General features: G+C 38.6%; 1 protein-coding gene across 1 annotated transcript in view; it reads left to right on the top strand.

The window, feature by feature from the left end:
• Window positions 1–18,004, top strand: part of LOC134534910 (osmotic avoidance abnormal protein 3) — a 79,696-nt gene that overhangs the window by 45,788 nt on the left and 15,904 nt on the right. The window contains exons 7-14 of the mRNA XM_063373597.1: window positions 2,809–3,025; window positions 4,773–4,963; window positions 6,732–6,808; window positions 9,567–9,611; window positions 11,900–12,059; window positions 13,080–13,145; window positions 16,325–16,485; window positions 17,564–17,664. Coding sequence (XP_063229667.1) covers window positions 2,809–3,025; window positions 4,773–4,963; window positions 6,732–6,808; window positions 9,567–9,611; window positions 11,900–12,059; window positions 13,080–13,145; window positions 16,325–16,485; window positions 17,564–17,664 — 1,018 coding nt within the window. The remainder of the gene's footprint in view (window positions 1–2,808; window positions 3,026–4,772; window positions 4,964–6,731; window positions 6,809–9,566; window positions 9,612–11,899; window positions 12,060–13,079; window positions 13,146–16,324; window positions 16,486–17,563; window positions 17,665–18,004) is intronic.

Here is an 18,004-nt window from a genome sequence, read left to right on the forward strand (position 1 = left end):
GTCTGCTGTACACTCGCTTATTTATTTATTTTTACTTGTGAACCCAACCTTAAACAACAAAGTTAGTAGGACCAGGCTGTCCACATTCTGGAAAGCCAGGAAAAATCATGGAAGTTTTAATTGGTCAGGGAAAGTCAGGAAAGTTCTGGAAATGTCATGGAAATTCCTCAGTGGTAGTAATTTGAGTGGGAAAAAAAAGCATGCTCCAATCTGCCTTCATCAGACTTTGAAAAAAAAATAATTAGATGGTGTTTTAGTGCATATAAAATGCACTATAAAATGGCGTACGCAAGGTTATGTTTAAATTTTAATTTTTGTTATAAAATTCTAGGCCAAAATGGTTGAGGCTGTAATTTCGTAATTTATTTCATAAAATCGTAAATTAGGTAGGTAAATTGTTAAAAAAAAAAAAAAAATTGTCACGGAAATTTGGATTTTGACTATAGAAAGTCAGGGAAATTTTATTGCAGATTTGTGTGGACATCCTGTAAGACCACCTTGGTGGAGTCACTGAGGATAGTAAGTCGAGTAACTTCGGTTAGCAAACAATGTCGTAACTGTGGGAGGGGGGGGGGGGGGGTACGGGCTTCTGCCCCGGGCGCCGCTTTTGGGTAGCGTTGAACTGCCACAGTGATTTTTGAATTTTATTTGCGTTAATATCGTTATGTAGAACACAAATAAAACATGTTAGAGGGCAGATGAACGGAATTATTTGTATTGAAAGATACATACAGGTATATAGTCAAATATTTAAAAACTGGTTGGTATTTATCGCGTAGTACTATCCATCTTACGACGTATTAAAAATGAAATCACTGCAAATAAATAAATATTATTTATCATCTAAGTTGAATCAAAATATTTGGAATAGTGGAATTAATATGTGGTAGCGATATGAGGTGGTGTCGGGAAAGATTTCGTTTTGGTTGGTTTGAAAAGAAGAAAAAAAGTAGGGGGAGTGGCGCAGAGATGAGTTCTTGACCCAGGTGGAAAATAGTCTAGTTATGTCCCTGTTAGTATATCCTTAGTCAGGAACCGAATTTAGCAATGTGGGGTGACGTCATAAATGCCTCGAAGTTAGGCAATTCCTGGTCTATTCCCAAGAAGGTAGGCAACCCTCCGTGCTCTCTCTCTGAAGAGTCAGTTCATGTTTCTAGAGTTAGTTACTTGTCTTGCGGGATAAGTAATATGTGGCTGAGTTTTATCAAACATCAAACACTGATGACAGTACTGGTGACTTAAGTTCAGATGACACTTGTAGATATAATTGATAGCAGTAGTATCTGCTGTACACTGGGCTTGCTGGTGTGTGAGACTGGTTCCCGTTGTTGATTGGCTGGAAGATTGGGGAGAAAAGTCAGTCGATATTTTGTCTGTATAATCAGGTATCTGCCGGTAGAGTGGCACATTGATTTCTTGGCTAAGCTTTTCAAATGCTGTAGCTCATTAGAAGCGTTTGAACGTAATTTTTGCCAAAATGAAATTGTTCTAGTATAGGTAGATGCTATAGAGGTAGAGGTTGTGGTGCTATAGTTCTCGTTACCACCGTATTTCTGCTTGTTGCTAGTTCTCTCCATATACCTTCAATTATATTCAATCATGTATCGTGTTGTATTATTATTTTAATGTGTGACATCTAAGCTCTCGGTATACGGCATTTGGTTGGAGTGATTTCGTGAATGCGACGGAAGTAAAGGAAGGGAACAGTAAAGTAACAGACGGTGCTGTTATCTATGGTGGATGGCGTGAACCAAAGTTCACAAAGCCAAAGTAAAACTTAATAGTGTTAATTGTTCAGTGAATTTTAGCAAGATGGGCAGTATTTTAATAAAATTCCGTGTCGAAGATCCAGCCCAAAGCCTGAATTTAGTACTTTTTTCAAGTCTTTTTTTAGCTTTTATCGAAGCCGTTTCATTATTATAGTTTAAAATTACGGTCTGCTAATCGAATGATTGGATAGTCAACGTAGCTGCTCCGGCAGCGAATTCTAGCGGCGGGCGTGGATATTACGTGTGGTTCGCGTCAGAAATGTAGTAGAAAGCACTATTTGCATATTTATCACGGCTTGGACTTATTTCAAAGAATTCTACGTTAAATTCTGTGTTCAAGTTTCGTGTTATAATAAGTACGTGAATTTTCTTGTTGCCGTGGTTAGATGTTGCACGTCTGTGAGTACCAGTAGCGGATCCAGAGTGGGGGGGGGGGGGCTAAGGGCTCAAGCCCCTCCAAAAGCATCTGGGTCCACTATTGTTTTAGTGCTTGCCTTGATAAAGCCTAGCCTCAGCTGGGTCAAGCCCCTCCCAAACCAAAATCCTGGATCCGCCACTGGTTTTACTTAGGGGCGCAACAACAGGGGGGAAGGGTATTCCCCCCCCCCTCTTCTGAAACCTTGAAGTGGGGGCAAACGGGGGCAAAGAAAGTGCTGTGTAATCAATTTTTAAATAATAAAACTGCTTAAATAGCACCATTTTCCACCTTGAAATACAAATTTTTCCCGGGGGAGGACCCCCGGACCCCCCTCGCCGATTCAATAGGGGGGATCGATGATACTTTATAAAAAGGTATATTGCCCCCCCCCCCCTTTGGAAATTTAGTTAATGTGCCCCTGTAATCATCTATATAATGAAAAGCCTTATGTGATAAATAAAGAAGTAATTCCTTCTTAAATAAATTATATTGGTCCATATTTGTTAGAACTGATGGTAATTTATTTAATAATATAATACCAACATTTCTAACTGACTGTAAAGTTTTTTTCTTATGAACCCTTTGCAGATGATACAATTAATTCCCTGTCCTGTCCGACAGGACTCGCTGGGAGGCAACACCAAGACGCTGATGATCGCGTGCCTGTCGCCCGCCGACAACAACTACGACGAGACGCTGAGCACCCTGCGGTACGCCAACAGGGCCAAGAACATCCGGAACAAGCCGAGGATCAACGAGGACCCCAAGGACACCATGCTGCGGCAGTACCAGGAGGAGATCGACAAGCTGCGCGACATGCTGCAGACGAGCTCCTCCGGTGAGTGCCGAGCCCTGCGTGTCGGCCGCAGAGCAAGGGAACAGGGGCGTAGCCAGGGGAGGGGGTTTTAGGGGTTCAACCCCCCCCCCCCCACCTTTAGCACCAAAACTTTAATTAATTTCTTATTCATCACTCAAACACATTTCATATTAATATTAATAATATTTTTACCATTACAATATTTAAATTTCAGTACCGAAAACTGCTAAAATAGCACTATTTTACACCTTAAAATCCAAATTTTCCCGGGGGAGGACCCCCGGTCCCCCCGCTTTAATACGGGGGGGGGGGGGGGGGGCACGCTTATTAACACCCCCCCCCCCCCCCCCCAATACACAAATCCTGGCTACGCCACTGCAATGGAAGCCTTCTTTTCACAGACTAGAGAGCCAAACGCACGATCGTGCATCTTCGGTTTTTTTTTGTTCATTGTAAATAAATACGGCGGTGTTGATAAAAGGATACAAATGGTCAATTAGGTTAGGTTAGCTACATTATAAATACTTTAAAACATTGTGGACGGTTGATTTGGTTAGGATAGCTACATTAAAGATACGGGAAAAAAAGCATGAACTCATGAACTTCGGGTTTTGGCTCTCTCGTCTGTGAAAAGAAGGCTTCACACAGAACAAGGAGTGCGACTCTTACGGTGAAAACTGAATCCATGTTCCACGCGGCACGTGGTGCTATCTGTTGGGTGGGCCCTTAACTACTAGCAAAAAAAAAAACTCGGGATAGAGGTTGTAATACAAAGATTTAGGTTGTTAATGTTAATTTATCTACTTGACGACTATTCGCTTCGTAAAATTGTTTAAAGCTGTGCGGAAAAAAAAGTATATTGTTTAGTTTATCTGATAATAGCATACTAATTACATCTCACAATCAATGTAGCTGTGTTAGAAATGTATTTAGAAGCTACCATCTAGCGGGTGGGCCCGAAACTATTAAAAAAAACTAGGATCGGCAATAATTATTAAGAGTTCCTCCCCCGTGGTGTTGGCCCTGTCACACTGACAATCTTTCGCTTCTAACACTTTACAATACTCACTGCCAAATAATGTGGAAGGGTTATGACGTCACCGATAACGTCACTATCGCAACCATGTTTATTTGACAAGTTTGATGACTTGAGTTTCCTTAAAATATTTTGCACGAGGTATAGATTTTAAAGGCCTTGTCACACTGTCCAATATTTGTATCCAATATGTTTGACAATAGAGTTGGGGCGGAAGTATTGGCCGGAATAAGGCTTCCAATTTTCTCCATCAAATTTTTTGGATGGGTAACCACGCACAGCAGGGCCGGTGCAAGGTAAATTGGCGCCCTTGGCGAAAAACCTTAATGCCCCCCCCCCCCCCCCCCCCCCCGGGCAGCACACCCCAAAAAAAATTTTCCTTGCCTCAAAATACATCACGTAAGCCTAAGATTTTGTCAACAATCAAATGTAAGCAGGCTTGTGTTTTTTTTTTACTGTTTTACTTATTACAATTACAAATCATAAACAGGTCACCGTGGACTTTAAATAATTACTTATATCAATATAAACATTCCAAACTGTTACAAAAGTTCATTTTCATCTAGTTTCAATAATCGTTAAACATATTATATCAGCTATGTGTCATGCTGAGCCGCCCCCAGCTACTTGGCGCCCTAGGCGGTCGCCTAGTTCGCCTATATGGACGCGCGGCCCTGACGCACAGGTTTCTGACTGATCGTCCCGCCGTCGTAACTCGGAGGCGTGTTCCAGGCGTTCCTCAGGAGATCTTGGTGCAAGAAGTGAGGTTGCAGTTCGAGGACGAGATGAGGAGGTTGCGGGAGGAGTACGAGCGGGAGCAGAACAGCAAACACCAACTGCAGTCGGACCTGCAGGCGCTCAAGGATCACTACGAGAAACAACTGTCCAACATCAGCTGGCAGGCAAAAGAAAACAACATTTCTGTGCGTCTAGTATACTTGGTGGCGTCAGCTCTGTTCTCAGTACGAGGGCGCATCAATGAGTAACGCACGTGTCAATTTTTAAAGAAGGGAAATAAGAAGTAAAAAACTGAAATTACATATTAATAGGAACCGGAAAAATTCGCGGATTCAATGACCTCTAGGATAGCCTCCATTATACTCTGCACTTCTCAAGTAAACACGCGTGTTCATTGGTTACTAAATTGTGAGTCGTCTCCACTGGGTAGCTTGTGATTCGACGCTTCTTTGGTCGATAGTCTCTCATTGGCCCAGTGAGCTCCAGTTAAACCGCGAGCCAATAGCAGAACCAGCAGAATTATACACATGTTTGAATTTCAGCCTATCACGAAATGGCGCCACTGACTGGGTGCAATGCAAGATATCGTGATTCCACGTACCGATAGCGTTCTCGTGAAAATTTGCAGGGTTACGCGGTTGGGAAGTTTTGGAGCACCCACCCTATAGTCCGGACCTGGCACTCTCCGAATTCCATTTGTTTGGACACATGAAGTTCCTGGGTGATAAGTCTTGCTCTGGCGACGAACTCAAACGGGCCATGTAAATGTGGCTCTTCCCAAAACCGATGTAGTTCTACGAGACCGGGATTTTCAACCTGATCCTTCGCTGGTACAAATGATTCAACACCCACGGAAGTTATGTGGAAAAGTAAAATAAATATGCACTACATTCATTTTATATATATATTATGTGCTTTACTTATTGATACGCCTTCGTATTATTAGAGAACAAAACTCTCAAGGATCTTGAGTTGGGGTCGCACACGCCATGTTGTTTGTTTTTTTCCTTCATTTTCTCGTCATTACTACTAGTAAAGAACTATTTATGTATAAATTTAAAAATATTCTTAGTTTGCATTTGTTATTGGGTTTTAAAATGTGCGCAAGTAAGAGCAATTGCAAACAAATGTGCGCTTTTTCTTTTATGTACACCCATTATGTAACAAGAAATATATTTGGAGAATATTTGTAACAGGACAACAAATTCAAACTAAATACAGTGTTAAATTTACAGAAATTTCCCTTAACCAATAATAATGGCGAAAGAATTAAAAAATAAAACGCGTTTGAGGCACCACCCTAAATGAAAATGAAACCAACATGGGAACTAAGTATAAAAGTTGTGAACATAATTAAATGTAAACTAAATAAACATAATAAATTGTTTTTCAAGTTGACAACTTATTATTAATTTTATAAAAAAAAGTAACATACAACCAGCCAGATATGTTACGTGTACAATCACATACGCACTCGTTTCTTGGAGTAAGTATCTACTTAACACATTCTCACTTTTAATACAGTAACTTCTTGAATTTTTTTTTTTTTGCTTTTTTTCTACATAATTTAAATTCATATCAACATTATCGCTACATGGGTATTTCTAAAATAAACATAGAGTAGTACCTATACTTTATATTGTAAAGGTATAGGGTATATGCTACCGATATTTTTATTTTATTTCAAAATGATCTTTTTGGCTATTATTTGCTGAAAATTTATTATTTCAAGCTGAAAATAAAAACTTAATGAATTATTGTGCAAATTTTTTTTTGTCCGTGTTTTGTTCATATATTTTTATAGTAGTGGCTTTTGATATATAGGCTGGAATTCGAAGGGGTTTTTTAGAAGCAAATTCTAAACTTTTATCTAAGAAACGATTCAATATTTAATAAAAAAACTGCTGTATTATTAAATGAAAAATAGTCACGGACCATGTTATTGTGTTGTAGGTAGCTTCCAAGGTGCCGGCTGTCACTATCGACGCTAAGACTCCATCAGAACTTATAGTCAACGAGGCTCTCAGAAGGTAACATCGCTGTCTCATCTCACTATCCCTTAGATAGACTCAACTATCCAATAAAAAAAATAAAAAAAAAAACACAAAAATTGTGACTGTTGAGAACTTTGAAAATATCGTCCCACCAAAAATGTATGCATTGTTTTAATTTATAAAACCATAGGTTATTTACAAATTTTTATATTGGTTTGCATTCGACACAGTGGCGTAGCAGGTGGGAGGCAGGGATTGCCCCCTCCAGGGGCGCGAAGCGGGTGGAGGGGGGGGGGGGGGAGCGCTGCCGCGACGGTTTCGTGGTTACTGAACGCTTTCCCCCCCCCCCACCACACCCCGCTGTTTTAATCCAAGAGGAGGCGCCATTTTCAAGTCTTGCCAGGGCCACCAGTCACCTTAGCTACGCCACTGATTCGACATCATAATGCACAAATGTAACACACAATATTTTAGTAAACTAACTGATATACCCATGCTTCGCAACAAAAGGCTACCAGATAGAACACATATCACATTGTTCATTATGCATGAATGGGGCGAAACATCTATAGTCCTGTTACAGTGACTCTATGTGCCTAAGTTAGCTATTAAATACCTTTTTATTTAGATATAATGTTATCAGACAGAGAATGACTGCCATGCTACTGAGGTCCACCTCTGCCACTCCTTGTGAATACGTCACTGCCCTTCCTCATTGACACGTCACTGCTGATCCTCATGGGTACTCCAGTGCAAGTCCTTTTGAGTCCACCACTATCTCTCCTCATGCGTACCCCACTGTCCTTCCTCGTAGGGCTGTCACCGTAATGCTACTATAGTCTGCATCTGTCCTTTCTTGTTGGTCCACTGCCCCTGCTCGTGAGTATGCCACTGTCACGTTTCATGAATCCACCCCTTTTGCGCCCCAGAGCCAGATTAATTAATTAACTGCAGTTTTATTTATCAGCTAATATGTTCAATATTAATTAAATTACAACAATTTAAATATCTGTCCACAAATGAATAACACTTTCATAAGTCCACTTTTCACTTCCCTACTGAAGTTCGGCTCTTCAGTGGCTGTATCCTCTGTTCGTCTGTTGCCAGACATCTTGGTCCCAACACTCCGCCTCGCACCAATCACTCGTCTGCGCCGCGACGCTGTACCCGTTGCACCAATCCTCGATGATCCAACCTTCGCACACGAGGCCCGTCGCTTGCTGCCTGCTCATTGTTCTCCATTGTTCTCTTTACTTCACTGTCCTCGCTGGTCACCCGCCCCGTTTACAAACCTCTCAGGCCCGCCCTGAGAAGGTAGCGTACCCCTTCGAAGTGTTGCATCATCAGAATCCCCAACAATAGTATGTAATAGGGCATCCGGCACCAGGGTTCGGGGTGAGGTGCCTGGTGCCGTACCGCCATCTTGGATTCTGACGTCATGGTGGCCATATTTGATGACCTTGACCTTCAAAATTTGCCAAAAATTACTCAATATTTGCTCAAAATTCGCCAAAATTTTCAGTTTTTAGGTAAAAAAATCCACTAAAACTCTTAAAAAAACATACAAATACAATTTTTTTTATTTTGAGGGGAAAATTCATGTTTTAAGGAAAAATTTCCCATTTTGGTCCTGAAAAATGCCAGAGGCTTGAAAATTCCACAAAGTGGCTTAAATTCCCTGGCGACAAGCCGCCCTAAGCCTCAGAGGTAATGACCTCGACCATTAGGATGTCGTGGCCGCCATTTTAAAATATGTTGTAATAGTTGCATTTATTATTACAGTTGCCATATTGAAAGTCCCTAATTTTTATGCTGGAAAAATCGGAATATATTTTAAAATTAATAAAAATATTATATAATAAAACTTTATAAAAAGAACTTCCACCATTTTGATTTCGTCCCCATATTGAAAATCTTAATTTTTTGGCTAGAAAAAAAGGAAAATCTTTAAAACGCATAAAAAATCATTTAAATAAAATTTTAATTAAAAAAGCACTTAAATAATGGAGTCTTCAGTTTGAACCCAGCGAGGTTATTCGATTAAAAATTGCAACAGACCATTCCTCCACAGAAGCCACCAACAGAGGCCATGTCATGTACAATGTAAGGTGTATAGACCAGTCGCCTCCAAACCACAAGGCCAATCATATTCTGAGTACCTACAGACTTATCGATGCTCATTCGTCGTCAAAAAGGAAGAGCATTAAAAAAGAAAGCACATTCGTCAAAAAGGGAGCAAAGTAAAAGAAAAAAAGCACATTTAACGAAAAACACGCACATTTGTACGAAAATTCAACTTGGTAGGATACAAACTCATCACAGGGATACGATCTCATTGCCATAAATAATCAGGAGCACATGGAGAAAACCAACAAAATAATGTCATGAATAATCAGGAGCACACGGAGAAAACCGTCAAAATATTGGCAGGAATAATTACGAGCACACTGAGTAAACTAACGCACGTTTCCCTAAATCAAAATCGGCGAATCACAAAAAAAAAAAAAAAAAATTAAGATAAATAATTTAAAAAATAAAAAATACCGAAACAGCTGCTGCCAGCTTGTGAACTTCTCCTTTGTTCAGCGAGGATATAGTTCTAGCACAAGCAAGATTTTTTTTATTTCTAATTTTTTTATGGCAGTTATAACAGGATCTCTTAAATACTGATGCTACAGTACATTCTGCTTAACATATTTTTTTTAGAAATACTGTATTTTGCAAATATTTAATATTGCATTTGGTAACATTAGGGTTTTAAGTACATAAAATAAGTGAGTGTTTCATTTTGCAGTGAAAACATGAAGGTCAGCCCTGCTCAGCAAGAAGTGCTGTTAAGGTGAGATTACTAGCAACGTATTTACTAATTTCAACCCAGCACCTTTCCCTAAATAAAACATCACCAAAAAATAAGTCTGTTTTCCTAATCAGCATTATGCACATTAATGCAATTGCAAACTGTTAACTATTTTATTAGTCTCAAAACTACTCATGCAGATTGATAGAATATTAAGAATTTCTAATGCTGGTTAATGCATGTTTCTTAGTGAAGATTAATAACATACAGACATATTTTAATGGAAGATGGAGGCCTCAAAGATATGCGGTTGAGAAATATGTTTTCATGTTACATAAGAACACTTTTTTATCTGGAAACTAACTCGCAGCTGAGGTTGACAACTTCTTTGTAGCCTCAACCAAAATTGTTGAATGGAAAAAATAATTCTATATTTTTATAATTGACCAAAAATAAATACTGAAACTTATGTTTTATAGGGTCATGATTTTATTAATTAAGAATACGTTATCACTACGTGACAAAGTTTTTTTTAAATTATATCTTGGAAAATGGCCAGTGTTCACCGTGAACTACATGTTACAGTTGTTAAATAAAATACCCAGTTATTGCCTTTTTACTTTTCTATTAACTATTAACTAAATACTTCCTCGAGACTAAAACTTAAAAAAATAATTACATTAAAAATACCTATTACTTTAACTCTATTAAAACAAAATCCGTAAGCATAGAAGGTATATGGTTCATGGACCATCAAGGCAAGTAATCATAATTGTGAAAACTTGAGTGATTTTTTACCGATATTTGATAATATTAGGTAGTAAATATTATCAAGAAGCTAGCAAGAGAGCTATTGTGATGAATTTACCACCATCATGTAATAATGTGTAAAAATGGGAATAACTTATATGGCATCTGAGAACGAGCCTTCATACCAAAAGAATACACCAAACATTATTACTAATTAATAGGGCAGGCATTTTTCGCGAATAAAGCTGAACGCCTGTTAGACTGCAACGAGGTATACGCGCACCAGCGGTTTCTTCCTTGTGATTGGCGGCCGTCTGAGAGAAGTGGCTACCTTGTTTGGCTGAGTCACTCAGGATGCATTTTCTTCCGCAATCAATGACTGTGATTGGTGTTTTAACAATCGTTATGTACCTGAAAGAAACTCGCCCAATCACGAAACACAGACGATGCTACAGTGTTTTAACTTTCAGCTTGCCTCAGAATCTTTTCGCGAAATTTGCATGGCCCTACTAATTAAGTATTCTGTTAAATCATATGAGCTCTCGTGTAAGACACCTCTCGTATCCACAGCACCAACATAAATAAAATTGAACTGTAAAATCAAATTCATTATCAAATCTTCTCTAAGGAGTACAAGGGTAGAGCTTTTTTTTTTTTAAAAAAAAAAGTTGTCTGTAGTCGGTTCACGGACAATTTTTAACGTGACAACGTCATAACAAAACATTGATGAAATGATTGCCTACATTTATGAATAAAATTGAATCATTTTTATTTAATTATCACTATTTTGTATGGATACAAAGAAGGAGTGAAATGAAAACTACAATTTAATTGATAAATTTACTTTTATTTGCACCCATTAATTCAAATATGTTCATTACTTTAACGAACAGATTATTTTTAACCATAACATTTATACACGTTTGCCATTTAACTTCTTCCAATCTGTGTTGTTCTGTTAAGGATAGGACGATGATAGGAAAAGTAGGAAACGAATGGGAGTGTTTCAAGTTTAATGTGCCTCGGAAAAAGTCAAATCGATTGGTTGTTCCAATCGAGTGGAAGAGAGGTAGATGCGGCGCGAGCGTACAATGGGCGTAACAGGACAATGCGCGTAACGGGACACTTTTTCGCGCGTGCCGCCGGCCGTTCGTCGATTTATCAGACGTTGTCACGTCAATAGACAGAATACAGAGTGTATTTACGATGCACATCACTCAAGACACTGGGGCGTAGCCAGGGGGGGGGGGGGCGGTTAGGGGTTCAACCCCCCCCCCCCTCCAAATCTTTATTTAAATTTCTTATTCATCACTCAAACAAATATCATATTAAAATTTAATAAAATTTTTACCATTACAATATTTAAATTTAAGTACCGAAAACTCCTAAAATAGCACTATTTTACACCTTGAAATCCAAATTTTCCCGGGGGAGGACCCCCGGACCCCCCGTTTTAATACGGGGGGGGGGGGGAGAGCCATGCTTCTTAACCACCCCCCATACACAAATCCTGGCTACGCCACTGCGTCGAGATTATGCAGAAGTGCAGACGGGGTGCGTGTCGTGTTGTGTGGAGGCAGGCTGAAGAAGCTGCAGGAGAGCATGGTGGGCGGGGAGCGGGCGGGAGACCGCGAGCTCAAGGAGAAGAGACTGCGCAAGAAGAGGGCGTCGGAGCGACGGCTGCAAGCCCTCGCCAGCGTGCTGTCAAGGGTCGACGACGGGGACGGCGTGGTCTTGCAGGTAACGCCAGCCGCAGTGGCGGATCCGGGATTTCGGGTTTTGGGGAGGGGGCCTCGACCCAGCTGAGGCTAGGCTTTACCAAGGCAAACACTAAAACAATAGTGGATCCAGATGCTTTTGGAGGGGGGCTTGAGCCCCTTAACCCCCCTCCCCCCCCCCCTCCTCTGGATCCGCTACTGGCACCAGGCACGCTGCACTGTTCCCCCTGCACTGTTCACGCACTGCGTACTCCACTTGGGCCTTGCGGTGTGCTTCGCGAATCCAGACGGGTTCGATGTTTCACCTCTTCAAAGATGAATTAGCCAGCAGAACTGGTTCTTTGCAATATTTTTTTTCAGTAATAAATTTTTTTTATTAAAAAACCATATTTAACATTTTATTAATTTGCAAGAATTTTCTGCTATTTACTTTATGATTCTACCTTTTTTTTCCATACGTACTATCAGTATATATGTTCATGAATTTGTCCTTTTTAAACATTTTAAAATTATTATTTTTAATTCAATTCTTAAATGCCATTGAAATATAAAGTTAAATTATTTTACAAGTTTTTAGTTTACTTAAATACCATATGATGTAACAGATAGAACATTTTTTCAAATAATCTACGTTTCTTAAACTCAAAGTACGTGAGAAGCACGCAGATTTACTTGCATACTTTATTTACTTCCATTTCGGACGGCCGTTGGGATGTTACTTCCGGGAACAAATGCGTATAAGCATAATCTTGAGGTGAATTTGGACATGGCCTAAGTAAGGACATTACAATTAATTGATTTCTTTGTGCTATTTGAAACTTACAGTAAAATTTTTGAATGTTTTACTCAATGCTACTGTTATATATAGTAAATACAGCAATACCTCAAACATTCATATATAAAATATCACTTTTGAATAATATATGTTTTATACAAATTGCATACAAATAGTGTGCCATATAAATAATAAGTGGTTGAATAATATGTATCCTGTATTATTTTGGAATGTGGAATGAAACAAATTAATTATTTCTTGTTTCAGGTGTACGATGACATCCAACAAGAACTTAGAATTAAGACTGATGCTTTACGAAAATGTCGGACGAAGGTACTACATATGGTTGATACTTACTATGCTCTACTTTTGATATTTTCAAAACAAGTAAGAAAAGGAAATACTAACACAAATTTTTATCATAAACATTTACCATGGTAATAATATATTTTTCACAATGGTAAAATAAAAACATTTCTTTCAATAATATTTGTTTGAAAATAATATGAACTATTACAGTAAAGTTCCTTGATTCGGCTCCTTCTGCAATTGAGCCGCTCGCTTTCTATTTTTTTTTTTTTTTGGAGGAATTCTGTTTTTGAAATACCATCAGAATTGGAAGGAATATTACGAACATTGATGGAACATATTTTTTTTCTAGCTAACAATAATCAATTGCAGGGGTTGTATTGTTGATCCCCCGGTAAATTTTCCGTATCATGTATCCAAGTTGATCCCTTGTTTCTGATGGCATGGTCCTGTACAATTCATCCTGTGGTACGTGATGATTGCTGTTTTAATGAAATATGTTGAAATATCCGGGACATAACAAAAACTTGTGATACAACAATGAATTATGATCATAAAAAGAACACAAAAAAAAGAAGAAAATTGCACACGACCTCACATAATTTGTTTGTATTATGATATTTTTGTTTAGCTTGGGATCTTTCGATGTACTTAATTATAACAGCTGTCATCTTGTACCACAGAATCAATTATACTGGATCATCCCTTGGGAACAAGGGTTGGACTTGGATACGTGATGCATTTTCAGTAGTTTAGAACAACTTGGGTACCACTACTGGAGCCGCCACCTGCCTAGAAGGCAAGTCCGTGCACTACATTGCAACAATGTGCTTCTTCGTGCTACACCCACCTCTTTACTTCCCGCGCAAATAGAGATGACCTGGATGTCTGCAGCCTCACCGGCATTGCTCACTTATCTCTCCATCCCCACACTTAAGGCTACTAGAGTAGCACACTCAAAATGAATTCCCGCACATAAGAAGTTGGGTCGGTAAGACTCGGTTTACGCTTATTTTGTACACTTTAAAACATATTTTATTTGCTGTTCTGCGGTGCAAGATGTCTGTATGCGGGAACAAATATTTATTTCAAGAAAATATGTATTTTTCAACTTTATTGTGAGAACTCATGAAAAAATTACTTCAGGAAAAATAACAAAATGGGTTGCTAAAACTTTTACTTTACTTGGTGATGAAGATGATACTTTTTGCAATAACAAGACAAAATATTCCCATTGTTGGCAAAAAAATAGTAACAAAATTATTTTATTTTTTAATACTAAAACTTATTTGTTATTTTCTAGAAACGAACCTGTATGTGTGTATATATATATATGTATGTATATATATATATGTGTGTATGTGTATGTATATGTATGTGTGTATATGTATATTAAATATGTGTGTATATGTATATTAAATATGTGTGTATACAGGGCTCGATTTTAGCGCCTGTCCGCCTGCCCGGGACAGGCAAAATCTCGTCCGGGCAGGCAAAATAAAAAAGGCAACTGTCCGGTGGACAGGTGCAACTTGTGACGCCGAGGTTATTCGCACGCACTAATGCAGCAGAGGTGATTAATAACATTTATGCGACCACGACCGCAAATAAAAGGTCTTTGACAATATCTATAAATAAACAATAATGGCTGCTCTTTTGTGACGGACGACTCTGGCTATTGTATACCGCGGGAAAAACAAGTAGGTTATGTACAAACCGTACTGAAATCTTCTGAATCATAATTATTAAAATCTTACGTTCACGTCATGATTTACGTAACATAGTCGTATTCGTATGCTAGAGATGCAATACGTCTCACACCGATGATGTTTGTTTTTGTTGCCATGTTTTAATATTTCGTTTCAGTGCAGCCAACAATTACGTAATTTACCGTTGTTTACTTTCAAAATATAATTTTTTAAATTTATTGTCTTTATAAATCGCGACTTTACTAATTCCTTGCTCTACTTTAACATAGTTTGTTAACAGAAAAGCGTTTTCGCGTGGTTAACATTTCACGGCGTACTCCAGATGCAGCTGACAGTGGCCGCAGTGACTGCGACTGCTTGAAAATTCGCCTGTCAACTGTTGCATCTAAAAATAAACATTACTTGTTTACAGAGGACACGGTAATCTTTTACAGTTTATCTTGTCACGGCGATTGTTTAAGTATTTAATTAACTGCGTTACACAATGTGGAAATTCATTACTGGTTCTTCAAACCCACCAGAAAAGAAAAGAAAAACGGACGAGGACAAGTCAGAATATAATGTTAAATATGACAAAATCGCCCGGTCCCGTACCTTTTTAACGTCTTGGTGTTCCCAGTTTCTTTGGCTTCGTTACGACACAGAAACAAAACAAATGTTTTGCAAAGTCTGCGAAACGCATTCAAAATCATCTGGATCAGTTTTTGTTACGGGCTGCTCAAGTCTGTAAAGACTGAAGTCTATAAAAACAGACTGGCGAAACTGTCTAAATGATGATACACTGTCTGCCCTCATGCGTGTTCAAATACAGTCACTTTATGAAAGTGAGTTTGATCCAGCACCAGCAATAAATCTCTGGTATCATAATGTTCAGAGAAAACGTTGACCCTTTCAGCCTCCTTATCGAAGATGTTCAAGAGAGAATCAGCAAAGTAATTCGTGCAGTGACTCAAGAGACTCGTCTGAAAATGATGATTAAATAAGGATGTTAAGTGTGTGATAAAAATAGGTGCAAAATATAGCAAAATGTCCTTTTTTCTCACTTTTTCAGCGACTTTCAAATTTTTTTTATTTGGGTAAAACAGCGGACAGGCAAATTGGATGGCGGACAGGCAAATTTTTGATTACACCTGTCCGTTGGGCAGGTTAAAATATTCCTTAAAATCTAGCCCTGTGTGTATATGTATATTAAATATGTGTGTATATGTATATTAAATATGTGTGTATATGTATATTAAATATGTGTGTATATGTATATTAAATATGTGTGTATATGTATATTAAATATGTGTGTATATGTATATTAAATATGTGTGTATATGTATATTAAATATGTGTGTATATGTATATTAAATATGTGTGTATATGTATATTAAATATGTGTGTATATGTATATTATATATGTGTGTATATGTATGTGTGTATATGTATATATAGCCTATGTGTTTATATATATATATGTGTAAAGTCAATTGTAACTGTTTGGTTCCCCAGGTGAAGGCGCTGGAGAGAGAAATACTGGACCTCCAGAGTGAGTTCGAGAACGAGCGGACCGATTATCTGGAGACGATACGCAAGCAAGAACAACAGGTGAAGCTTTACCAACAAATTTCGGACAAGATTGCTACAGCTCTTAAGAAGGAGTGCAATTACAGGCAAGTCTACACAACCCAGCGCTAATGTTGTTGCTATTATGTTTTTGAAATCACACTTTATCAAGCTCATATATTTTATAGTACGTACATACTTTTTTTTTTTGCATATAAAAAGTCAAGCTAGCCAAAGATAACACTTGAAGTAATTAGAGATAATGATAGGTGATAAGACGCAAGTAGAGTGTTGATGGAATGGATTGTTGGGGGAAACGGGAGTACCCAAGAAGACCCTTCAGCCACTACCAAGTCCACCGCATTTCCCAAAAACAAAAAAAAAAAAATCCGGATTCATCCCTGAAGGGATTCGAACCCGCATGGTCTTGGGGATGTGACCCCTTCTTTTTATTAAAAAAAATGTTTGGCTAGTTCATGATTTTTTAAATCACTAACGAGCCAACCATTCCCTACTTTTATGAATTATCATTGATATTTTGACAGTTTCATTGACTTTCACGTGTTTGTGACTCATTTTGACAATTAAAAAATGCCTTACCTAGAACTGGAACCCAAAACGTTTTTATCGAAAGCCAACGTGCATCCAACTAAACTACGGTCAGGTGCGGTTTAAGGAGGTAGGGGTTGGGTGTGTTGTGGGGGGGGGGGGGGGGGGGGGTGGACAAAAGCTTCACCCAAGCTTTATTTTTTTATTTTTTTTTTGGATGATATATTAATGGTTTCATGTACCTGTATATTTATGTTTGAAAATATTAATGTTGACATGTATATTTAAGTTTGAAACTATTATTTCATCAAAATTTATATGAAATATTAAGGTTTAGATGCATTTGTAATTATTCCAAACCCAGTCTCCCAACTTATTTAATACTATGTTTTGCAAATGCATTCTCTCTTTGTATGATAGGCCCTCCCGAAAAGACTTACCGAAGCCTCCCCGGAGGTCAGGCAACTCAACCACTGTGGCCCTTGAAAATTAAAACGATTGCGAGACCACACAGTTCTTAGCTTTGCAAGTAGCATAAACAAGTAATCACGCTATTTCACTGTTACCAAAAAAAAAAGATGGTTAAAAATTTGTTTGTGAGTGAAGACGTCTGTCTGGAGCCACGCATGCTTGCAGTGATCTGGAGAAGATAAGGAACCAGGCCGTGTGGAGCGACGACGCCCAACACTGGAGGCTGCCGGACGTGGTCTTCGCTCGGACCAGACTGCCGCCCGCCGGTGAGTGTCTGAAGGCCCGTCTACAATAGCAATGTCCTAAACTGTGTCCGAAGGACACTCGTCGCTGATTGGTCCACGTGACCCCTCTTGACGTCATGCGTCAAGTGGGCGAAGGTCCGAACCTACCTGGTCCGAAGACATTCGTCAATTTGAACTTTTTGTCCCAACCTGTGTACTTCGGACACAGAAAAAGAACAGAACACTCACGATATTTGAATTTCCGGTTCCCGTTTGAAAACGTGGTGTTTGTTTATGTTATTGAAGGAAATGGAAGGAAATTGTAAGTCAAGAAGAGCCACTTTGCCTTACTGAATAAATATATAATATTGAACTCCCACAA

Source organism: Bacillus rossius, chromosome 8, assembly GCF_032445375.1.
Source record: "Bacillus rossius redtenbacheri isolate Brsri chromosome 8, Brsri_v3, whole genome shotgun sequence".
Lineage (NCBI taxonomy): Eukaryota > Metazoa > Arthropoda > Insecta > Phasmatodea > Bacillidae > Bacillus > Bacillus rossius.